General features: G+C 40.2%; 1 protein-coding gene across 4 annotated transcripts in view; it reads left to right on the plus strand.

Moving 5' to 3' along the window:
* Nucleotides 1-23,944, plus strand: part of tbc1d12b (TBC1 domain family, member 12b) — a 130,462-nt gene that overhangs the window by 58,637 nt on the left and 47,881 nt on the right. For all 4 annotated transcript variants that reach the window (XM_041210267.1, XM_041210268.1, XM_041210269.1 and 1 more), the window contains one exon: nucleotides 15,388-15,511. In XM_041210267.1, the coding sequence (XP_041066201.1) occupies nucleotides 15,388-15,511 (124 nt within the window). The remainder of the gene's footprint in view (nucleotides 1-15,387; nucleotides 15,512-23,944) is intronic.

Here is a 23,944-nt window from a genome sequence, read left to right on the forward strand (position 1 = left end):
TTCAAACTGTGTTGCTAACCACATTTTTTATTAATGTAGTGCCTCTAATAGAATAGGATGTCCCAAGGTGCTTCAAGAGTGCAGTAAAACAAAATTTGGCATTGTGTTACATAAGGTAATATTAAGGCAGATGATCAAAAGCTTGGTCAAAGAAGTAGGTTTTAAGAGGAAAGAGAGGTAGGGGACCAGGGAGCTTTAGGTAGAGAAATCCAGAGCTTGGGCTTTAACAGCTGAAGGCACGGCTACCAATAGTGGAGCAAGTAAAATTGCGAATGCTCAAGAACAGAATTATATGAACACATACATCTCAAGGGATGTGGGGCTAGAGGAGATTGAGAGATGGGTAAGGATGAGGCTACAAAGAGACTTCAAAACAAGAATCAGAATTTTAACATTGAGGGCTTACTTGACTGGGAGCTAATGTAGGTAAGTAAGCACAGGGTGATGATGATCAACTTGGCATGTGTAAGAAGTGCGCAGCAGAACTTTGAATGACGTCAAGTTTATGGAGGATAGATTGTGGGAGGCCAGCCAAGAGTCGGCTGGAATAGCGAAGTCTAGAGCTAATAACAGCACGGATGAAGGTTTCAGAAGGGAATAAGCTGAGGCAAGGAAGAGATAAGCATTCATGGTGATGACACGAAAATGGTATGTGGTCATAAGCTCATTTCAGGCTCAAAGATGACACCAACGTTTCAAACTGTGTGGGTCGACCTCAGACTGTTGCCAGGGAGAGCAATGGAGTCAATAGTAGGGATTGGAATTTGTGGCAGGGGCTGAAGACAGTAGTGTTCGTATTTAATTGGAGGAAATTTCTGTTCATCCAGTACTAGATGTTGAATAAGCAATCTTGGCAATAGTGGAGGAGTGTCATGAAGAGATATTTTCTATAATTTATTTTTTGAAATAGAGTTTAGTGGTGTGTGTGTCTTAATTGGTTTAAAGCCACCTGGTCTAGAGGCTTTGACGTATAGAAAGAAGTAGGTTTGAAATGGTAATTAGATACACATGGAGAAATTTAGAAACATAGGTGTCAAGGGAGCAATTTGCATTTTTAAATAAAGCATCCAAAAGAATGGGTGAAATCTTGCACCTAGCTAGAAGACGTCAAGCAATATTTATTTTTTTCAGCTTAATAATAAAATTTGTGGAATGAAAGGAAGTTATTGTTAGAAGAGGTAAAATTAAAAGCCTATTGATACAATGGAAAATTTACATGTAAAGAGAAAATAATTATAAAGGAGATTGTGTATAAGAGATCCATCAAGTGTGAGAAGCCTCCAGCCTGTAAACCTCAAGTCTCTGCAAGGACCCAGAGCTGAAGGAAATTGATTTTGAATGCGACAGATTTAAAGTGACACCTGGCAGAGCACAATCTAGACTGAGTTTTAGTGTTGCCTTAACGGGGGTATAACTGGGAGTCAGATTAATTTGGGGATTTTTGTAGTTGTTATGGTAATGTTGTAGATGTATGTATGTGTTTACAATCTTCCTTGTATTAATAAATGTTTAAGTTTTATAAAACTCTCAAGACTTGGTGGTCTTTTTACTACTGAATTCAAAGCCTGCATCTCGAAACATACAAATTGCAAAAATGGGTTATGACAGTTGTTTCAAATTTTCCTCTGGGATTTGAACAACTCAGGCTGTGCCATAATAATTGGGGGCTCATCCGGAATATATTTGTAATTCCTTGGGTTTTTTTTTGAATCTGTGAATCTTAAGGCTGCGAGTATGCAAAGCACTTTGAATTCCGGAGTGGGTGTGAGTTATTTTTGAAGTAGTGAGACTGCAAAAATGGCTGTATCCATGGCTAAATCTTTTTTGGAAGTAGAAGATATAATTCTGGTTGGGCTACAAAAAGTATCCATGAGTAATTTAACAGTTGGTGGTTAAATTACAATTGGGGTTACCTGCGGAGGCTAGGAAATCAGACATAATTGAAGTGATAGCACAGCATTTGAAATTAGAAGGAGTTCCTGAGAGATGGTTCTCCAAGGGGTGGTTTATTGGAATGGGCTCAAATTCAGTTGGAAATATTGAACTGAAAAAAATGAAAGAGGGCAGTCAAAAAGGAACAGGCAGAAAGGCAGGAGAGAAAAAGAAAACAGGAAAAGGAGTTAGAAATTGTGAAGATAGGGAAGGAGGAAAGAGAGAGAGAGAATTCCAACTGAAAATGTTGGCAGTTAAAGAGACTCCAGGAGGTGAGGAAGGACTTATCTCCAGAGTAGGAACTATTGGGAGATGTTTAAATTTGTACAAGCTCTTCCAAAGTTTTAGGAAAAATATATTGAAACATTCTTTATTTCATTTGAGAAGACAGCTAAACAGATGAAATGGCCACAGGAGAACTGGACATTATTGTTACAATCCAGGTTGGTGGGTAGAGCGCATGAGGTATATGCTTCACTTTCAGAAGAAATATTGGTGAATTATGATGTGTTAAAAAAAGGCTATTTTGAGTGTCTATGAGTTGGTTCCTGAAGCATACATGCAGAAATTTAGGAATATGAGAAAACAGCCTGGGCAAACTTATATTGAGCTTGAAAGAGTAAAACAAAGTAATTTTGATCGGTGGATATGGGCATTAAAAATAGAGACAACATATGCAGCTCATAGACAAGTAATTCTTTTGAAAGAATTTAAAGATTCAATCCCTTCATTAGTGAGAATTCATGGAGGAACGGAGGATTAATTCTGTAAGGGAAGCAGCAGAGCTAGCTGGAGATTTTGAGTTAATGCATAGAGCTAAACCTTTTTCTCATCATCCTTTTAAATCCAATAAGGATAGAAAGTGGGAAGGTGAAAAGAAAGTAGGTAGTCAGGGAAGAGGAGGAGTAGCTGGAAATTCCCAGGAAGTTTTTTCTCAGAATAAAAAGGAAGGTGCTGAGGGTAGAAGTGACACTTGAAAGTTGAGCCACTTTTATTATAATAAAGCAGAGCACATGACGTCAATATGGTGGAAATTGCAGAGAAAATCTGTTGGAATTATTGGGGTGCAGAAAAGTTCTGGAAGTATAAGTACAGTGGGTTCTGAGGTTCAGGCACAGGAAAAACCAGTTTGTATACAAATAAAACAGGGAATCAGTGATAGGTAAAGAAGTAGGAATGTGTTCACAATTTACACAAGGGAATTCTGAGGAGCAGGTTGCAGAAATGTTTAAAGATTTTGTGTGTGAAGGAAAAGCCTTTCCATGTGTACAGGATGGAGTAGGTAAAGATGTTAAAATTTTAAGAGACACGGGCTAGTCAATCCTTAATGTTATGGGATAGTGATATTTGTTCAGAGGGAGTTTTGCAGGAACAGGTGATAATAAGTACAGTTCATGGAGATGCTAAACCTATTCTATTATGGAAGGTAAATTTAAAGAGTAAGTGGAAAACTGGCGAAGTGACTGGGATGGTGCAAAAATTGTCCATTGCAGGGGTTCAATGTATTCTAGATAATGATATAACTGGTAAACAAATGAGGCTGATGCCTACGGTAGTTGAGTAGCCTGTAGAAGTGTTTTCAGCAGAGGTGTCACAGAGAGCATCTTGTTTCCAGATTGTGTGATAATAAGATCACAGGTTAAAGCAAGAAAAACAAGGAGGACAGGCATTTCAAAGGCAGGAAGAAGGTATTGAAATCCAATTAGCAGACACTGTGACAACATTGTTTAGGGAGAGACACGAGAGGATAATTCGGCTGAAGTGTTTAACTCAAGGCAGTTAATTGAGCTGCAGCAAAAGGATTTGCAGTTAAAACAGTTATATCAGACAGCTTACTCAGAAACAGGCAAATGCATTCCAGAATGTTATTACCTTGAGGGTGATATTTTAATGAGAAAATGGAGGCCGGATCATGTCTCAGCAAATGACAGTTGGAGGGAGGTACATCAGATTGTTATCCCATTAGGGCGTAGAAATGAGATTCTGAGGATTGCTCATGAAATTTGGATGGGGGGACATTTAGGAATTAGAAAGACGCAGGCAAAAGAACAGAAACATTTTTATTGGACAGGATTACATAGGGATGTAGTCAAATGCTGTAGAACATGTTGCACATGTCAGGTAATAGGGAAACCGCAAGCAGTGATTAAGCCGGCACATTTAATCCCAGTACCAGCATTTGAAGAACCTTTTGCTAGGGTCATGATTGATTGTGTAGGACCCCTCCCTAAGACTAAAAGTGGAAATCAATACTTACTATAATGGATGTGTCTACCAGGTTTCCCGAAGTAACACCTTTAAGAAATATTACCACTAAGAAGATTGTGGAAGAGTTAACAATTTTTTTTATGAGATATGGTTTACCTAAGGAAATACAATCAGATCAGGGTTCAAATTTTGTGTCACAGCTGTTTAAGGAAGTAATGATCGATTTGGGGATCAAACAATTTAAGTTAACAGCTTATCATCCAGAGTCTCAAGGGGCTTTGGAAAGATTGCATCAAACTTTAAAAACTATTTTGAGAGCGTACTGTCAGGATAATCCACAGGATTGGGATAGGGAAATTCCATTCTTCTTGATTGCTATTAGAGACCATCCTAATGCGTCAACTGGATTTTGCCCTTCTGAACTAGTTTGTGGTCATGAAGTGAGGGGATGACTGAAATTGATTCATGAGAAATTGTTGGGTCAAAATCCAGAAACTACTCTTCTGGATTATGTATCAAACTTCAGAGAGAGATTAAACAGAGCATACGAATTAGCTAGGGAACACTTAAAGATATCACAGCAAGTGATGAAAATGAAGGCAGCAGTTTTATTGCTGGAGAGAAAGTGCTAATTCTGTTACCTGTACTGAGTGACTCATTAAAGACAAGGTTTAGTGGACCTTACAGGATTAAAAAGAAATTGAGTGAAGTAAATTATTTAATAAATATTCCAGATTAGAAGAAAGAAACAGTGTGTCATGTAAGTATGCTTAAAAAGTATTTTGATAGAGAAGATGATCAAAACGAGGTGCTAGTGGTTGTAGATAATGAGAGAGGCAGGACTCTGAAATTGATTTTCCTCTAATCAAATTGGATAATGAGGGGGTACTTGAAAACTTAAATGTAGTATTGAGTTACCTTCCAGACAAGTGTCATAGTGATTTGGAAAACAATTGCAGTCACACAAAGCTATCTGTAGGAATAAGTTGGGGAAGACAGATTTAGCTATACATAAACAAAAATACCTGGAAAAACTCAGGTCTGACAGAATCTGCAGAGAGGGATACAGTTGACGCTTAGCTATACATGATGTCTCTAACAGTTTCATCTTCGATAAGGCAACATCCTTATAGATTAAATCTGGCAAAGTTATCACAAGTACAGAAATAAATTGATTTCATGCTCCAAAATGATATCATCGAGTCTAGTTGCAGTAACTGGAGTTCACCTATTGTACTGGTACCAGATGGAACACAGATTGTGTGTGAACTATCAAAGGTGAATGCTGTGACAAAAGCGGATTCATATCCCATACCACGGTAGAGGATTGTATTGAGAAAGTGGGACAATCAAAATTGCTCACAAAGATTGACTTGCTAAAAGGGTATTGGCAAGTACTGTTACCATAGAGAGCAAAGAAGAATATAGGCTTTTGTGATGCCAAATGGACTTTATCAGTTTAAAGTTATGCCATTTGATATGAAGAATGGACCTGCGACATTTCAAAGACTGACAAAGCAATTGCAGTTATAAGCAGTTGTGCTATTTATATCTATAGCTTAATAGTTTTTCAGTCAAATGCAGGAGGAGCATTCTCAGCACCTGGAATAACTATTTACATAATTACAAGAAGCTAATTTGATGATGAACTTGGCTAAAAATGAATTTGCAAAAGTGCAAGTTACTTATCTAGGCCATACCTTTGGACATGGTAAGGTGGCTCCAAGAGGTGTGAAAGTCAAGGCTATCATGGATTTCCCAGTGCCTACAACAAAATGAGAAGTTTTTAGATTTCTGGGTTTTATCGGAAATTTGTACGAAATTTTAGCAGTGTGGTTGCTCCATTGACTCAGCTATTACAAGAGCAAGAAGTTTCAATGGACACTGGAGTGTCAGAAGACATTTGATAGTTTTCAAACTGTTTTAATCACAACAGTTTTGGCAGTACCCAATTATGCTAAGCAATTTAAGTTGGCCGTTGACATAAGCGATATAGGCATTGGGTCTGTCCTGTTACAAGAAGATGACACTCGAATTAAAAAATCAATAGGGTATTTATCACGGAAGTTGAATGCACAACAGAGAAAATATTCAACGATTGAAATGTTGGGTTTGGTGTTAGCATTGCAGCATTTTGACACCTATGTGGCAAACAATTTGTCAGAAACAATTGTTTATACAGACCACAATCCTTTAAAGTTTGTGGACAAATTTCAAGACGAGTGCAAGGCTATTCAGGTGGAGTTTATTACGACAACTGTTTAATCTACAGGTAATGCATGTTGCTGGACGAGAGAACTTGTTTGCAGATGTGTTATCAAGAGCCTGAAGTTTAAAGGAAAAATTGGACATTTTAAAACCTGGACACTGAACTGGAATGATTTCTGCTGATACCAAGGATTTGGATATTTATTAATGCATGGATCTGCTAATGTAATAAGTAAGAGAGTAAGATGGGTTAATAAAAAATGAAGCCGTCTTTTAACATTATGAAAGTTCATTACTCGATGAGGGGAGTGTCATGAAGAAATATTAATGCCTATAATGTTGGAAATTAATTTTTAAAAGTTGTGGAGTCTGTATCTGTATGTGTCTTAATTGGATTAAAGCCAGCTGATCTAGAGGCTTTGATGTATAGAAAGTAGTATGTTTGAAATAATAAATAAACATGGGGAAGTTTAGAAAGGTGTCAAGGTGGCAATTTGGATTTCTAAATAAAGCATGCAAAAGAATGGGTGAAATTTTACACCTAGCTAGAAGACACCAATCAATGTTTTTTTTTTTAGCTTGCTAATAAAATTGGTGGGTAGAAAGGAAGTTATTGTTAGAAGAGGTAAAATTAAAAGCCAAGTGATGCAATGGAAAATTTACATTCAAAGAGAATAATATGTATAAAGGAGATAGTGTGTGTATAAGGGTGAAGCATTTTAAGATTCATCAAATGTGAGACATCTCAAGTCTGTCTGCAAGGACTCAGAGTTGAAAGAAACTAATTTTGAATGCAACTGTCCAGGATGTGCTCTGCCAGGTGCCTCTTTAAACCTGAGTCTAACTGTTGCCTTAACAGTCAGATCTGAGTCAATCTGAGAGTCAGATTAATTAGGGGATTTTTGTAGTTATGATAGGAGTAACTTTGTAGATGTATGTACATGTTTACAATCTTTCTTGTAATAATAAATGTTTCATTATGTTTCATAAAACCCTCTTGAGACTCGGTGATCTTATTACTACTGAATTCAAAGCCTGCATCGTGAAACATACAAGTTGCAAAAATGGATTACGACGGTTGTTTCAAGTTTCCTCTGAGATTTGAATAACTCAGCCTTTACCATCGGCTGTGTCAGAGGAAGAAGTCATAGAATCATAGAAAGTTTATGGCACAGAGAGAGGCCACTTGGCCCACCGTGTCTGCACCAGCTGAAAAATGAGCCACCCTGCCTAATCCCACAGAATTTGTTCCATAGCCCTGTAGTTATCGCGCTTGAGGTGCATATCCAGTCACTTTTTAAATGAGTTGAGAGTTTCTATCTCTACTACACTTTTGGGCAGTGAGTTCCAGAGGCCCACAATGCTCTGGGTGAAAACGCCTTTCCTCATCTCCCCTCTAATTTTTCTACCAATCACTTTAAATCTATCGCCCCCCCTAGTCACTGGCCTCTCTGCTAAATTAAATGTGCCTTTCCCATCCACTCTATCCAGACCCCTCACAATTTTGTACATCTCAATCAAATCTCCCCTCAGCCTCCTCTGTTCCAATGGGAATAACCCCAGCCTCTCCAATCATTCCTCATAGCTGCAATTTTCCAGTCCTGGCAACATCCTAGTACAACTCCTCTACCCCAATTACGTCTTTTCTGTGATGTCATGTGACCAGAACTGCACACAGTACTCAAGTTGTGGCCAAACTAATGTTTTATATAGTTCCACCTTAACCTTCCTGCTCATATTTTATGCCTTGGCTAATAACAGAGGTTTTTAATGTCTTCTTAACCACCTTATTAGCCTGTCCTGGTACCTTCAGGCATCAATGGACATTCACTCCAATGTCCCTCACTTCCTCTACTCCTCTCAGTATCCTTCCATTTATTGTGTGATCCATTGCCTTGTTTGACCTCCCTAAATGCATCAAGTCATACTTCTCTGGGTTGAATTCCATTCGACATTTTTTTACCCAATTGACCAGTCCATTGATATCTTCCTGTCATCTGCAGCAATCTTCCTCACTATCTACTGCATGGCCAATTTTTTTGTCGCCTGCAAACTTGATCATTTCCCCTACGTTTACATCCAAGTCATTAATATATATCTCAAAAAACAGGGGGCCTAGTACTGAGCCCTGCAGGACCCCACTGGAAACAGCTTTCTAGTCACAAAAGCATTCATTAACAATTGCCCTTTGTTTCCTGCCACTAAGCCAGTTTAGTATCCAGCTTGCTACATTCCCCAGGATCCCATGAGTTTTTTTTAACCAGTCTGCCATGTAGGACCTTGTCAAAAGCCTTGCTAAAATCTGGTGTAGACCACATCAACTACACTGCCTTCTTCAATCCTCCTTGTTACTTCCTCAAAAAAAAACATTAGCCAGACATGACCTTCCTTTAACAAATCTATGCTGATTGTCCCTGATTAATTCATGCCTTTCCAAGTGACAGTTTATCCTGTCGTTCAGAATTGATTCCAATAATTTTCCCACTACCGAAATTAGACTGACTCGTTTGTAATTATTCGGGTTATCCCTCGATCCCTTTTTAAATAAAGGTACAACGTTAGCAGACCTTCAGTGCCCCGACATCTCACTTGTATCCGGTGAGGATTGGAAAGTGATGGTCAGACCTTCCACTATTTCCTCCCTGGATCCTTTTAACAGCCCAGTGGTACATTTCATCTGGCCCTGGTGATTTATCCACTTTCAAGGATGCTAATTCCCTCTTAATACTTCCTTTCCCCCAATGTTTATCATATCCAATACTTCATACTCCTTCTTCTTAACGACAATATCTGCATTGTCCCCTTCTTGTGAAAACAGGTGCATAGTATTCATTTTAAGAACCATACCCTCTGCCTCTACACAGGTTACCTTTCTAGTCTTTTATGGGCCCAACTCTTCATTATCCTCTTACTTTTAATGTATTGATAAAACATCTTTGGGTTCTCATTGATTTTGCTTGCCAGTATTCATTTTTGCCCTCTTGGCTTTCACAATTTCCTTTTTCATTTCACCTCTCCTCTTTCTATACTCCTTGACTTTCCATAGTATTGAGCTCCTGGTGTCTGACATATACTTTCCTTTTTGCCTTATCTTACCCTGTAAGCTCCTGGACATGCAGGGGGCTCTAGATTTGGCCATCCCACCCTTTTTCTTTGTGGGTACATGTTTCCTCTGAACCTCTTGAACCTCCCCTTTGCCTCCCTCTGCTCTGATAATGATTTACCTTCAAGTAGCTGTTTCCAGTCCATTTTTGCTAAATTACTCTCGGATTAGTAAAATTGACCTTGCCCTAGTTTAGGACTTTAATTCCTATTTTATATTTGCCCTTTTCCATAATCATGTTAAAACTAACTGAATTCTGATCACTATCACCAAAATGCTCTCCCACTGTCACTGCTTCAAGAGAGGTAGAGCTGGGTGTTGTCGGAACACGTGAAAACTGATGCTGTGTTCTTGGATGATGTTGCCGAGGGCAGCATATAAATGAGAAATAGAAAGGGGCCAAGGATAGTTCCTGGAGGGACACCAGAGGTAGCATTATGGGAGTGGGAAGAGAAACCAATGCAGTTGATTCTTTGGCTATGATTATATAAGAATGGGACCAAGCAAGTGCTGTCCTATCTAGCTTGCACAACAGTGGCATGAGGCCTTGGAGGGGGGATGTTTTTTTTTCCGCATTTGTTCATGGAATGTGGGCATTGCTAGCTAGGCCAGCATTTATTGTCCATCCCTAATTACTCTGAAAAGGTGGTGAGGAGCCACTGCAGTCCATCATGCAGTCCAAATGTGTAAATGCAAGGAATATAGCAAATAAAGCTGAGGACATAGGCAGATGTGCGACAACATGATATTGCTATAACGGAACCTTGGCTTAAAGAGGGGCAAAAATGGCAGCTCAACATCCCTAGATATAAAGTTTTCAGGCAGGATAGAGAAGGAGTTAAAAAAGGTGGGGGTGTAGCATTATTGATTGAAGAATCAATTACAGCTGCGAGGAGGGATGATATACTAAATGAGGCCTCAAATGCGGCCATGTGGGTTGAACTCAGAAATAAAGGGGCAGCCATACTGCTAGGAGTGTACTGTAGACCCCCAAATAGTGAAAGGGCATTAGAAAAGGAAATATAGAAACTAGGAGCAGAAGTAGGCCATTCGGCCCTTCGAGCCTGCTCCACCATTCATTATGATCATGGCTAATCATCCAACTCAATAGCCTGCTCCTGCTTTCGCCCCATACCCTTTGATCCCTTTCGCCCCAAGAGCTATATCTAACTCCTTCTTGAAAGCATACAATGTTTTGGTCTGCTACTTTCTGTGGTAACGAATTCCACAAGCTCACCACTCTCTGGGTGAAGAAATTTCTCCTCATCTCAGTCCTAAATGGTCTACCCTATATCCTCAGACTGTGACCCTTGGTTCTGGACTCCCTCACCATCGGGAACATCTTTCCTGCAACTACCGTGTCTAGTCCTGTTAGAATTTTATAGGTTTCTATGAGATCTCCCCTCATTCTTCTGAACTCCAGTGAATATAATGCTAATCGACTCAATCTCTCCTCATATATCAGTTCCGTCATCCCAGGAATTAGTCGGGTAAACCTTCGCTACACTCCCTCAGTAGCAAGTACATCCTTCCACAGATAAGGAGACCAAAACTGCACACAATATTCCAAGTATGGTCTCACCAAGGCCCTGTACAATTGCAGCAAGACATCCCTGTTCCTGTACTTGAATCCTCTGGGTATGAAGGCCAACATACCATTTGCTGCCTTTACTGCCTGCTGCACCTGCATGCTTACCTTCAGCAACTGGTGTACAAGGACAACCAGGTCTCGTTGCACATCCCCTCTCTCAATTTATAGCCATTCAGATAATAATCTGCCTTCCTGTTTTTGCTATCAAAGTGGATAACCTCAGATTTATCCACATTATACTGCATCTGTCATGCATTTGCCCACTCACTCAGCTTGTCTAAATCACATTGAAGTATCTCTGCATCCTCCTCAGCTCTCACTCCCACCCAGCTTTGTGTCATCTGCAAATTTGGAGGTATTACATTTAATTCCCTCATCTAAATCATTAATAAATGTTGTGAATAACTGGGGTCCTAGCACCAATCCCTGCGGTACCCCACTAGTTGCTGCCTGCCATTCGGAAAAAGAGCCGTTTATTCCAACTCTTTATTTCCTGTCTGCCAACCAGTTTTCTATCCATCTCAGTACACTACCCCGAATCCCATGCACTTTAATTTTACACGCCAATCTCTTATGTGGGACTTTGTCGAAAGCCTTCTGAAAGTCCAAATAAACCACACCCACTGGCTCCCCCTCATCAATTCTACAAGTTACATCTTCGAAAAATTCCAGTAGATTTGTTAATCATGATTTCCCTCTCATAGATCCATGCTGACTCTGCCCGATTCTGCCACTGTTTTCCAAGTGCTCAGCTATTAAATCTTTTATAATGGACTCTAGAATTTTCCCCACTACCAATGTCAGGCTGATTGGTCTATAATTCCCTGTTTTCTTTCTGCCTCCCTTTTTAAATAGTGGGGTTATATTAGCTCTCCTCCAATCTGTAGAAATTGTTCCAGAGTCTATAGAATCTCGGAAGATGACCACCAATGCATCCACTATTTCTAGAGCCACTTCCTTAAGTACTCTGGGATGTAGATTATCAGGCCCCGGGGATTTATCGGCCTTCAATCCCATCAATTTCCCCAACACCATTTCCCTACTAATACTGATTTCTTTCAGTTCCTCCCTCTCACTAAACCCTGTGTTCCCCAACATTCCTGGTATGTTATTAGTGCCCTCCTTTGTGAAGACAGAACCGAACTATGTATTTAGTTGGTCAGCCATTTCTTTGTTCCTCATTATAAATTCCCCTGTTTCTGACTGTAAAGGACCTACATTTGTCGTCTTCAATCTTTTTCTTTTCACATACCTATAGAAACTTTTACAGTCAGTTTTTATGTAGGCAAATTTCTGAGTGCAAAAACAATAGGGCAGTGATAGTTGGTGATTTCAGCAACCCGAATATCAGTTTGGATACAAACAGTATGAAGAGCACAGAGGGCACAAAATTCTTGAATTGCATTTGAGAATTTTTTTTAGCCGGCATGTAACAAGCCCAATGAGAGGGGGCAGAATTCTAGACTTAGTCTTAGGAAACGAAGCTGGGCAAGTGGATGAAGTAGCAGTGGGGGACCGTTTTGGAGATGGTAACCATAATAGTTAAATTTAGCATAATTATGGAAAAGGACAAAGGTTTTTAGTTGGGGCAAGACAAATTTTACAAAGCTGAGAGGTGAACTGGCGAAAGTTGACTGGATACAGCCACTAGAAGGGAAAAGTGTAAAATCAGAGGGAGGCATTCAAAAGCGCGATTCTACGGGCACCTTTACCTTTCATCTTATGGTTCCCACAGACGAGCTGTCTTTACTAACCTCCACCCACCCCCGCCTCCCCCCCAAACCACCACCAATTTAATTAGTCAACACACAGCCTTCTTTACAGGATACCACCATATTCCCAAAAATATTATTCAGATTCACATAGAGCAAAGCAGCTTGAATGACATCCCACCTTAAGATTCACTGCCTCCACCACTGGCACACTGTAGCAGCAGTGCGCACATATACAAGATGTGCTGCAGCAACTCACCAAGCCTCCTTTGACTGCACCTTCCAATCTTTACCACTTAGAAGGACAAGGGCAGCAGACGCAAGAGGCACCGCCACCTGGAAGTTTCCCTCCAAGCCACACACTATTCTGACTTGGAACTATATTGCTGTTCCTTCATTGTTGCTGGGTCAAAATCCTGGAACTCCCTTAACAGCACTCTGGTTGTACCTGCATCACATGGACTGCAGCAGTGCGGAAGGTACTCACTATCAACTTCTCAAGGGCAGTTAGGGATGGGCAACAGATAATCACATCCTGAGGACGAATAAGAAAAAAAATGACTGTGGGGCATTTTGCCTCATAACACAGTTTTGAGAACATATTGCAAAATTGGTAGAATCTGCACTCAAATGTAATTTAATAAAATATCTAGGTTTGATATCCAAAATTTTTGTAGTTATTTTTGGGGTTTAGTCGCATTGTTTATACTAGTTATGTTCTTGTTTTCTCCAGTGTGATTCCATGTATGATGGCAGCTTGTTCAATTGGCAGTTGTGTGTTTGGAGTCTGGAGAGTGAATCTTGATGGCGTTATTCAGTGAAGGTGGAGAAATTCTTGTTGCAATATCGTGGTCAAGCCAAATCATGATGTCAACGTTTGCATAATTTGAACAAGTAACAAATTGAGTAGTGTTCAGGAATGGGAACTTTAATATTTCTCCGCCCACCCTCTCCCCAAAATAAACCTGTGGATAAATATGGTCAATGTGTTTCAATCTCACTGCTGAGTCAGAAGGTCATGGGTTCAAGCCTGGTTCTAAACATTGAGTACAACATCTTGGCTAACACTTTAACTAGTGCAGTACTGGGAGCTGTGAACTACTAAGTAGAGAATATCTGACCAGTCATGACGTTGTTCCTAGGGTTTTGTTGTGTACAACTTGGCTGCATCATATGCCACCACAGTGACTATGCTTCAAGATAATTCATTGAATGAAATTCTTGGGCTATCCTGGGGATATGAAAGGCATATAAATGCAAGTTCATTCATTTTTTTAAATTGTCACTTTGGAAACTTCATTGGCTGAATTCAGCTATGGCAAAGTGAAACTTTTCTGTCTGCCTTATAAATATCCATCTTGTGCTGTGCAAGCTGTTCGAGTAGTTCCCTTTATGTTCAAGAATCTTGAAATGGATATAGAGTAAATGAAATTTAAAATGCCTCAATGGCTTGTTCTGTGTTATAGCAGAAAGCTCTACAATGAGATTGTGATCTCATTCAGCTGTACCTCTTTGAGGGCTGTGGTAGAATTTTTGTATTATACTGTTTTATATTTCTAGGAAGTATCGACACTAACTACTCAGTATGCTCCTTTGGTTTTCTTTTCATTCCAGTTCTGTAGTAATTCACAATATTCATAGTTTAAGAGAAACATCCTGTGTTTGAAAGCTGCAGTGGATCTGACTACCTGGTAGATTGGTTGCTTGATTGAATATATGTAACCAAATGACTTGTTGATGCATGTGCATAAAACAAAAACTTACAACTTTTAAGTGATAAATATTACCATTAAAAGTGTAGCACGTAGACTTCACCTTGTTTAAGCGTGTTTGCATGTCTTGATGCTCAAATGAAGACAGTGTCATTGCAATTGAACACAATTACAGCACTGTATGAACATTGTTACTGAATCCAATGATTTTATACTTTATATGTATTTGACCACTGTCCCGTGTATTACTGTAACTATGATGAAATATTGCAACACTTCATGAACTCTGTAGGGCTTCACCCATGAAGGGTCTACAGTCGCTAAGATAATATTTGCCCTTTCCTGTAGAGTTCCTCCTAATCTTTTAATTATTCAACTGAGAGCCCAGATCCTGATCAGAAACATAACATTCTCTTAAACTGATGTGCAAATAAATTTGCCTTTATACTTCATTGATACTGGCTGTCCAGAGTGATGCAAGATTCAGATGCTGCCCTTTGAATCAGTCTTATTTGAACAAAATCTGTTCTGTATCCAAGTGAAACTTTGTCATCACTAACTTGAATTGTTCTGCTGGTTTGCTTTTCCTTGTTATGTGACCTCTACAACAGTTGTCAAAACCTAGTGCTATATGAGTGGTTTGATATGTTTAGATTTCCTTAACAGTATAGTCATCAAGTAATATGACATTTCTTTGTATTCTTGATATGTACGTCATTGGTGGGGCCAAAGACATAAACTAATATACATCCATTATTTAAAGAAATTCTTACAGGGTACAAAAGATACGTGGAACTGTGTTGAAACAATTTGATATTGCCTTCTACGTTTGTTAATGTAGAACAAATCTGAAATGTTCGCTAATACTTTTCTGAAGTGAGTGAAATCACTGATCGGTGTTTCCTTACTCTTGTTTCTTAGAAGCTTTTTTACCAAGAAGACAAAGGAACCCATTCCTTCTGCTTTTAGTGCTCCCGGCTGGAAGTTATTTGGGAAAATTCCACCAAGGGAAAATTCACAGAAGGATTCCAAAACAATACAACAGGTATACATTTAAAAGAAAATTCTAAGTGTACCAATGTGTCTTGCAGAGTATACCTGCTTAGATTAAAGATGTTCTGTTCGCTGCCTGGCCTGTGGTAAATAGCTTTCAGTAATTTGAAGTTAATCTGTTAATCTGTTGGTTACACGTGCTTTCATTACAAAACATGTGATCTGCTGTAGCAATGACAAACGTAAATGATAAATATTTTATATGAATAACATCAAACGTTTTAAAAAGTATGAATATTAACAGAAATTTGTATAGATAGAAACATGAAGCATGAAAAGTTAAAATTGTAAAGTTAAAAACAAAATCATTGGAATAAGGAGCAGAATTGTTAATGGGTAAATGGAGACAAACTGCACAATTTGCCATGTAGCTAAAAGACCCATTGGTAAGGAAACAATAGAAATTGAATTCCAAATGTGCTGTAAGGCTTTTTCCATAATGTGTTGCACTCGTATAGTGGAATTCTTTTACATGGCTACAAGGGTTGATTTATCTGAAGTCAAAGTGGTGTAAGATGGTAGCAGCTGATCTTTCACAGCAATGATTCTTCATCTTGCACTGAGTGCTTTAATTCCAATGCTGTGAGGTGTACTTGAGTTGTTTCCAGATCACTTATCCTCATAGTTCTGTAGGTGGAAAGGTTTTAGTGTTATCTCCATGTTTCTGTTTTATTTGATGGCCATTGGCAAAGAAGTTGGGGAGGAGTTTCCACTTTGGATGCAGTTAACAATCTGGGCACAAAGTCCATCCACTTTGGGAAGTTTTTTTTTGTTTCTGCTCAAACTTCTTTGTTTATCCACAAACTCAATTTGCTATGAATCAGTGCATTTTAAAGCCTAATTTCAAAAAATATCCTTCATATTTAATGGCAGTAAACTTGGTAAAGTTGATCCATTCTGGATGCATGGCCAGTTTCGTGGGTGGACCGGCTTCTAGCGCAATGTTTTAAATTAGTGCAAAAAATTATGGAGACTCAATTTCTATTGAATGCAATTTGCACCTAAAATTTCATATCTTTTGATTTTTTTGATTTTGGGGGAAATTGCCCTGAAAAATGGAAGTGCGACTGAGTGGAAAACTACACGCTGTCTTTAGCCTAATTGGAGCCGAAATAGCATTTCCTTCTTCTGACTTCTGAAGAATATTAATTAATTTTACTAAACAGGATTAGAGAGGTAGCATTTCTTTTTTTTTCATTTCTTAGGAAGTGAGTGTCACTGGCAAAGCCAAAACTTTGCTCATTCCTAATTACCCTTGAGTCCGTGGTGGTGAACCACCTTCTCGAACTACTGCAACGCATGTGATATAGGTACAACACAGTGCTGTTAGTAAGTGAATTCTAGGTTTTTCATCCAGTAACAGTGAAGGAATGCAGGTGTGTTCCAAATCACGACAGTGTGGGGTTTGGAGGGGAACTTGCAGATGGTGGTGTTCCCATGAGACTGTTGCCATTGGCCTTCTAGGTGGTAAAGGTCATGAGTTTGGAATGTGCTGTCAACAGGGAATGGCAAGATTCTGGCTTTGATGATGTTTAATCTGTCCAACTTTCCAAAACCCGCATGTAAAGTCTGTGTGTGGCTGGTACAGTGATAGATTAATAGAGGACAGTCAGTGAATTTGGGTTTACTGTATGCAGTAGAGTTTAACCCACCCATTAGTGACTTATGGGCCTTGTTCACTTCTTTGAGTTTGGCAAATATGTTACTTATGTCTTGTTGGAGCATTTTATTCTTTTCTGTGTAGAATTTAGTTACACACTTAGTCACGTAGAAGTCACAATTGTACAAGAGAGGGAAACAGTAGCAAGTATCGCGTTCAGGTGAGGATAATTTCATTATGGAATCTAGTTCATCAGTTATATTTGATCAAAATCTAATTTTCTATCATATAAAATGTATTGCTGTATGTAAAAATGGATGACTTTTTAATTGTGCTATGCTGTCTGCTGCAACATAAAGCTGCACCATGTTTGGAAAGGTCCAAAATATGTTCTTTCGTCTGCTGCATATCGAGCTTTTCTGCATGTGCTTCCCTGTGCCCTTGATTTGTATGATCTGCTAGCTCCTTTTTTTTTATGCACAGAAATCGTTCTCATGTGCTACCCGTACGCTTTGTCTGTGTACGAAGGTTGCAAGGGTGGAGGAGGTGATGGATGGCTAGCACATGGAAGCGCTCACTGGACATAAGGCACAAAACAAAGGATACTGCATTAGTCGTCAGTGATACTACCTCTAATCACAGCTGAGCTTGACAGCACTGCGTAATTATACAATTGAAGCAGTCAATCAGTTATTGCAACACAAGACCACATGGTGCACATGACTTCATGCAGCTTCTATGAACCTAAAACCCATTGATATCATTTATGAGATTGGCGACTGTATTACTTCAATTATACAACTAAAGTAGTTTACCTATAAATTGTAGCATTGAGTTATAAGCGCACAGCTTATCAAAAGCAGCTATTCTAGTGTTTGTGCTTGTTTTGCGTAAGATGCATCCAAATCAGTGGCCTTGACGGAGTGAGCAAGAAAGAATGAGAAAATTGGGAATTTATAATTTGGCAGAATTTGGGATTGGAAGGCAAAGGCCCCTCGGCACCCAGAGAATTGTGCCTCAGATAAAGGATGAGTAGGCAATCCAGAATTGTTTCCTAGGGTGGAATGGTGACAGCTTGTTTGTTAGTGTTACCACCATATGTTATACCTTACCTGAACTTTGGGAATTGTTAGTGCTGTATATTCTCTGAACGAGGGAAAGCACTGGCAGTGTGTAATGTCTAAACTCGAGTGGTACTGTTCACGGTGTGTGTTGTCTGAACTTGGGTATGCCTGCACCTTAAATATATGTTGGTAGCTAGCTCTGTATTGTAAAGCAGGGCTTGAGTGTTTTACTACCTGCCTCTTCTCTGACACTGGATCAAGTTACACATTCCAGCCAGAATTCTAGGTAGCTGGTGCCCAATTTTTTTATTTGTTCATGGGATGTAGGTGTTGCTGCAAGGCCAGCATTTATTACCCCTGAGAAGATAATGGTGAGCCATCATCCTGAACCCCTGCAATTCATATGATATAGGTAGTACTAGAGTTTTGGATTTTGACCCAGCGATAATGAAGAAACCATGAAATATTTCCAAGTCAGGTTGATGTGAGTCTTAGAGGAAAACTGCATCTGCTGCCCTTGTTCTTCTAGGTGGTAGAGACCATGGGTTTAGAAGGTCCTGTTGAAGGAACCTTGGTGAGTTGCTGCAGTGCATCTTATAGATGGCACATTGCTACCACTAGCCTTAGAGGGAGTGAGTGTTTAAGTTGGTGGATGGGATGCCATTCAAGTGCGCTATTTTGCCCTGGATGGTGTCAAGCTTCTTGAGTGCTGAAGCTGCACTCATCTAGGCAAGTGAAGGGTATTCCCTCACACATGAGTTGTACCTTGTAGATGGTGGAAAGGCTTTGGGAAGTTGGGAGCTGAGTCACTACCTGTGGAATACCCAGCCTCTGACCTGCTCCTGTAGCCACAGTATATGTGTGGTTAATCCAGTTAAGTTTCTGATCAATGTTGACCCCTAGGATGTTGGTAAGGGATTCAGCAATAATACTATTGAATGTCATGGAGAGTTTGTTAGATGGTGGGAATGTTGCTCGGCACTTGCCAGCCCAAGCCTGAATGTCCAGATTTTTCTGCTTATGTGCTTAGACTGTTTCATTTTCTGAATGCAACTGAACACTGCAATCATTAGCATGCTTCACCACTCCTGCCCTTATGATGAAAGAGCGATCATTACTGAAGCAACTGAAAACGGTGGGGCTTTGGACACAGTCCCAAGGACTGAGGTGAGCCCACCACAACGTCCTTTTTCCTTTGTGCTAGATATGATCCAGCCAATGGGGAGTTTTTCCCCTGATTGACTTCATTTTGCTAGGGCTTCTTTATGTGACACTTGATCAAATGTTGCCTTGATTTAAGGGCAATAACTCACTCTCACCCCTGGAATTAAGCTCTTTATTCATCTTTTGAATCAAGGTTGTAATGTGTTGTGTAATCAAGTTTGGCAGAACCCAAACTGATCATCAGTGAACAGGTTATTGGGTACCAAGTGTCCCTTGATAATGTGTCAACAATGCCTTCCATCACTTTAATTGAGAGTAGACTGATGGGGCAGTAGTTGGCTGGATTGGACTTGCCCTCTATTATGGACAGGACATAGCTGGGCAATTTTACACATTGTCTGGTAATGACAGTGTTGTAAATGTACTAGAACAGCTTGTCTGGAGGCGTGGCTTGTTCTGGAGCTTAAGTCTTCAGCTGAAGATGGGATATTGCCACCTTTGTTGTACCCAGAGCATTTAGCTATTTCTTTATCAGTTGGAGTGAATCGAATTGGCTGAACACTGGCACCTGTGATGTTGTGGACCTCAGGAGGAGGCTGAGATGGATCATCCAATTGACACTTCAGGCTGAAGATGGTGCAAATGTTTCAGCTTTGCCTTTTGGACTCACAAGTTGACTCCACGGGGAGGTTCATGGAACTCCCTCAACTATTTGCAACTGTATGTGGCAAGACATCAGAGTTTTTGACCAGATTATTGGTTGTGGAATTACATAGTTTGTCTAGGGCATGATGCTTCCACTGTTGAACATGTATGTAGTCCTGCATTGTAACTTCACCAGTTTGGCACCTCAGTTTTAATTATGTCTGCTACTTCTGCCATGTTCTCCTACGTTCTTAGTGAGCAGGGTTGATCCCCTGGCGTGACTTTGGCAATGTGAGAGATATACCAGGCCATAAGATTACAGATTGTGCCAGAATGCAATTATGCCGATGGCCCCCAATGTCTCATGGGTGCCCAGTTTTGAGCTGTTAGATCTGTTCTGAATCTAACCCGTTTGGCACGATGATAGTGCCACATAACACAAATGGAGGTTGTCCTCAGTGTGAAGACAAGACTTCATCGCCACAAGGACTATGATACAACTGAGTGGCTTGCTAGGCTATTTGAGGGCAGGTGAGAGTTACCCACATTTCCATGGGTGTCAAGCTGCATATAATCCAGACCATCTAAGGTCAACAGATTTTGTTCCCTAAAAGTCAATAGTGAATCAAATTGATTTTTACGACAATCTCGGAATTTCTTGATCTCCAGATTCAACAATGATTTTCAAAAGGGAATCGGATAATTATCTGAAGAGAAGTTGGCAGGTCTACAAGGAAAGGGCTCAGGAGTGGGACTAGCTGAGTTCTCTTGCAGAAAGCCAGATCAGACATGAAGGGCTGAATGGCTTCTTTCCGTGCTGACTGTACTTGCGTTGCTAAACGCTCCACTTCCTGTGTAGTCTGCACAGCTGTCTTGTTTGTCTCATTCTTCCATGATGTGTTTCAGACCTGAAATGTAACTATTGAAACAAATTTACATTGTCTAACACTGTCTGCTTTTGAGTAAATTATCTCCACAGACCAAAGAATAAACAGAATCAAACTTTTGTGGATCTGTTACTATAAATCTTTGACTTTTCCTTCCTGCAATTCTCTGAAATATACAGTATTCTTCCTTTCAACTTATTTGATTGATCACCATTTAAGTGAGTTTTTTTTAAATTCATTCATGGGATGTGGGCATCACTGGTTAGGCCCATTCCTAATTGTCCTTGAGAAGGTGGTTGTGAGCTACCTTCCTGAACTGCTGCAGTCCATGTGGTATAGATGCACCCACAGTACTGTTAGGGAGGGAGTTCCAGGATTTTGACCCAGCAACAGCGAAGGAATGGTGCTATATTTCCAAGTCAGGATGGTGAGTTACTTGGAGAGGAAATTTCAGGTGTTCGCATGTATCTGCTGCCCTTATCCTTCTAGGTGGTAGCAGTCGTGGCTTTGGAAGGTGCTGCCTAAGGAGCCTTGGAGTTCCTATAGTACATCTTATAGGTGGTGCACACTGCTACCTTTATGCGTCGGTAGTGGAGGGGGTGAATGTTTGTGGATGGGGTGCCAGTCAATGGGCTGATTTGTCCGGGGTGGCATCAAGCTTCTTGAGTGTTGTTAGAGCTGCACTCATCCTGGCAAGTGGAGAATATTCTATCACACTTCTGATTTGTGCCTTGTAGATGGTGGACAGACTTTGGAGATTCAGGAGGTGAGTTACTCGCCGCAGGATTCCTAGCCTCTGACCTGCTCTTGTAGCCACAGTATTTACATGGTTAGTCCAGTTCAGTTTCTGGTCAATGGTAACCCCCAGGATGTTGATAGTAGGGGATTCAGCGATGGTAATGCCGTTAAATGTCAAGGAGCGACGGCTAGATTCTCTCTTGTTGAAGATGGTCATTGCATAGCACGCATGATACTTGCCATTTGTCAGCCCAAGCCTGGATATTGTTCAGGTCTTATTGCATTTGGACATAGACTGTACAATATTTTTCAAAAATCATTTCTCCCCTGAAGACTCTGACCACTGCTGAAGTACAACATCACAGATACACTTTCTATACTTGTTTCCCATATGCTGTATGATGTGCCCTTGCTTTTACCCCTGTCTATACAATGACTTTGGGGCCAATTTTATCCACAGACTATTCCTGTACTGTCTCCCCATTATTGTCGTGAAGTATAGCCAGTTGATCCTTAGGCTTGGCATTCCTCTGTATGAGTAGCACAATTTCTCAAGTGTTCATTCATCAGCCATGAACATACCATGTGCAAGAGACCCCTTTCTAAACTGTGATTTTCCTAAGGCTCACTTTATGCCCTCAGGAGTGACTACATCTTCCACCCAAGCCAATATTTCAGGCTAAACTGGACTGTGGTCAACCTTGCTGTCCTATTCCACATGAGTTGAGTTTCAAAGTCCATATTCTCCTGTCACCTAGACTGTCTGCTCCTCCCTCTGTAACATTGCCTGTCGCTGACCATACCTCAGCCCTTCTGCTGCTAAAAGCTACATTCATGTAAACTATTGCAGCACTGTCCTGTGCAGCCTCCCATCTTCCAGCCTGCATAAACTTAAGCTTGCCCAAAATTCTGCCAGTATTCTAACTCTCACAAAGTCATGTTCACCCATCACCAATGAATTAGTTGGCCTACACGGCTCCTGGACCACCAATGCCTCCACTTTAAAATACTCCATCTTTATGTTCAGATCCTGCCACGTCCTTGCCCCACCCTATCTCTGTAACTTCCTTCAGCATTCCAACTCTGTGTTCCTCAAGTTATGGCCCATTATACATTCCCCAATGCCTTCAACCATTAAAGCTCTTAGATCTGGAATTCCGCACCTCTACCTCTCTCTACCCCTTTAAGCTACTTAAAACCTACCTCTTCAACAATCTTTTGGTCGTCTGTCCTAATATCTCCTCCTTTGGCTCAGTTACATTTTTATATAGCACCTTAAATGTAGTAACTTAATACCCCTAAGACATCATGTTCTTCTCCCATCAACCTAATCGTCTACTTTTGAACCTAGACCTGGGTTGAAATCTATGGTTCCCCATCAGGTGTTCAGGACAGTTTACTTGAAACAATTTTGTGACCCCCACTGAGAAGATTCTCCTGGAGTGTAAGATACCTTGAAAGAAAGGTGAAGACAAACACAACATCAGCAGGGTAAAACTAAACTCATTTAATTTTCATTTCTGGCTGTAAACACTCCTAAATGTGGCTAGGTCCACTCAGTGCTTGAGGAGGAAGAGTTATGTGGAATGCATGACTCTTGATGGGTTGTTTACGTGCAAAACACAGTGACCTTTAATAACCATGCTTTGTTACTGTTCAGTCAGTTCTCTCGTGTGGTATTTCATGCTACTTTTATGACAGGCAAGGAGACCAAGTTCTTGCTTTGTATTATTATTACATTATTATTTTGACTTTGATTTTAAATGAAACTGCTGCCTTCTGTAGATATCATTACAATTGGGGTGCTTCAGAAAACAAAGTTATGCCTTTGGGCTGAAATATTTAATTTCGTCAACACAAGCATGTGATTCAATTACATCTGTTATACATTTTTCTCATTTCACTGAAATCTTGAGAGTTAAAGTTTTTTTTAAATTCTGATGGGAAAACCATTCCAATAATTAAACATTAATTTTTGTATTTTCTTGTGGCACTAATTTTTTTAAATTCATTTATGGAATGTGGGCATTGCTGGCTAGGCTAGCATTTATTGCCTATCCCTAATTGCCCTTGAGATTGTGGTGGTGTGCTGTTGCCTTGAACCGCTGCAATCCAGTGTAGGTACACCCACTGTGCTCTTAGGAAGGGAGTTCCAGGATTTTGACCCAGCAACAGTAAAGGAATGGCAATATACTTCCAAGTCGGGATGTTGTGTGGCTTGGAGGGGAGCTTCTAGGTGGCGGCGTTCCCGTGTGTCTGCTGCCCTTGCCTTTCTAGATGGTGGTGGTCATTGTTTTGGAAGGTGCTGCCTAAGGAGCCTTGGTGAA

The sequence above is a fragment of the Carcharodon carcharias genome, chromosome 17 (assembly GCF_017639515.1).
Source record: "Carcharodon carcharias isolate sCarCar2 chromosome 17, sCarCar2.pri, whole genome shotgun sequence".
Lineage (NCBI taxonomy): Eukaryota > Metazoa > Chordata > Chondrichthyes > Lamniformes > Lamnidae > Carcharodon > Carcharodon carcharias.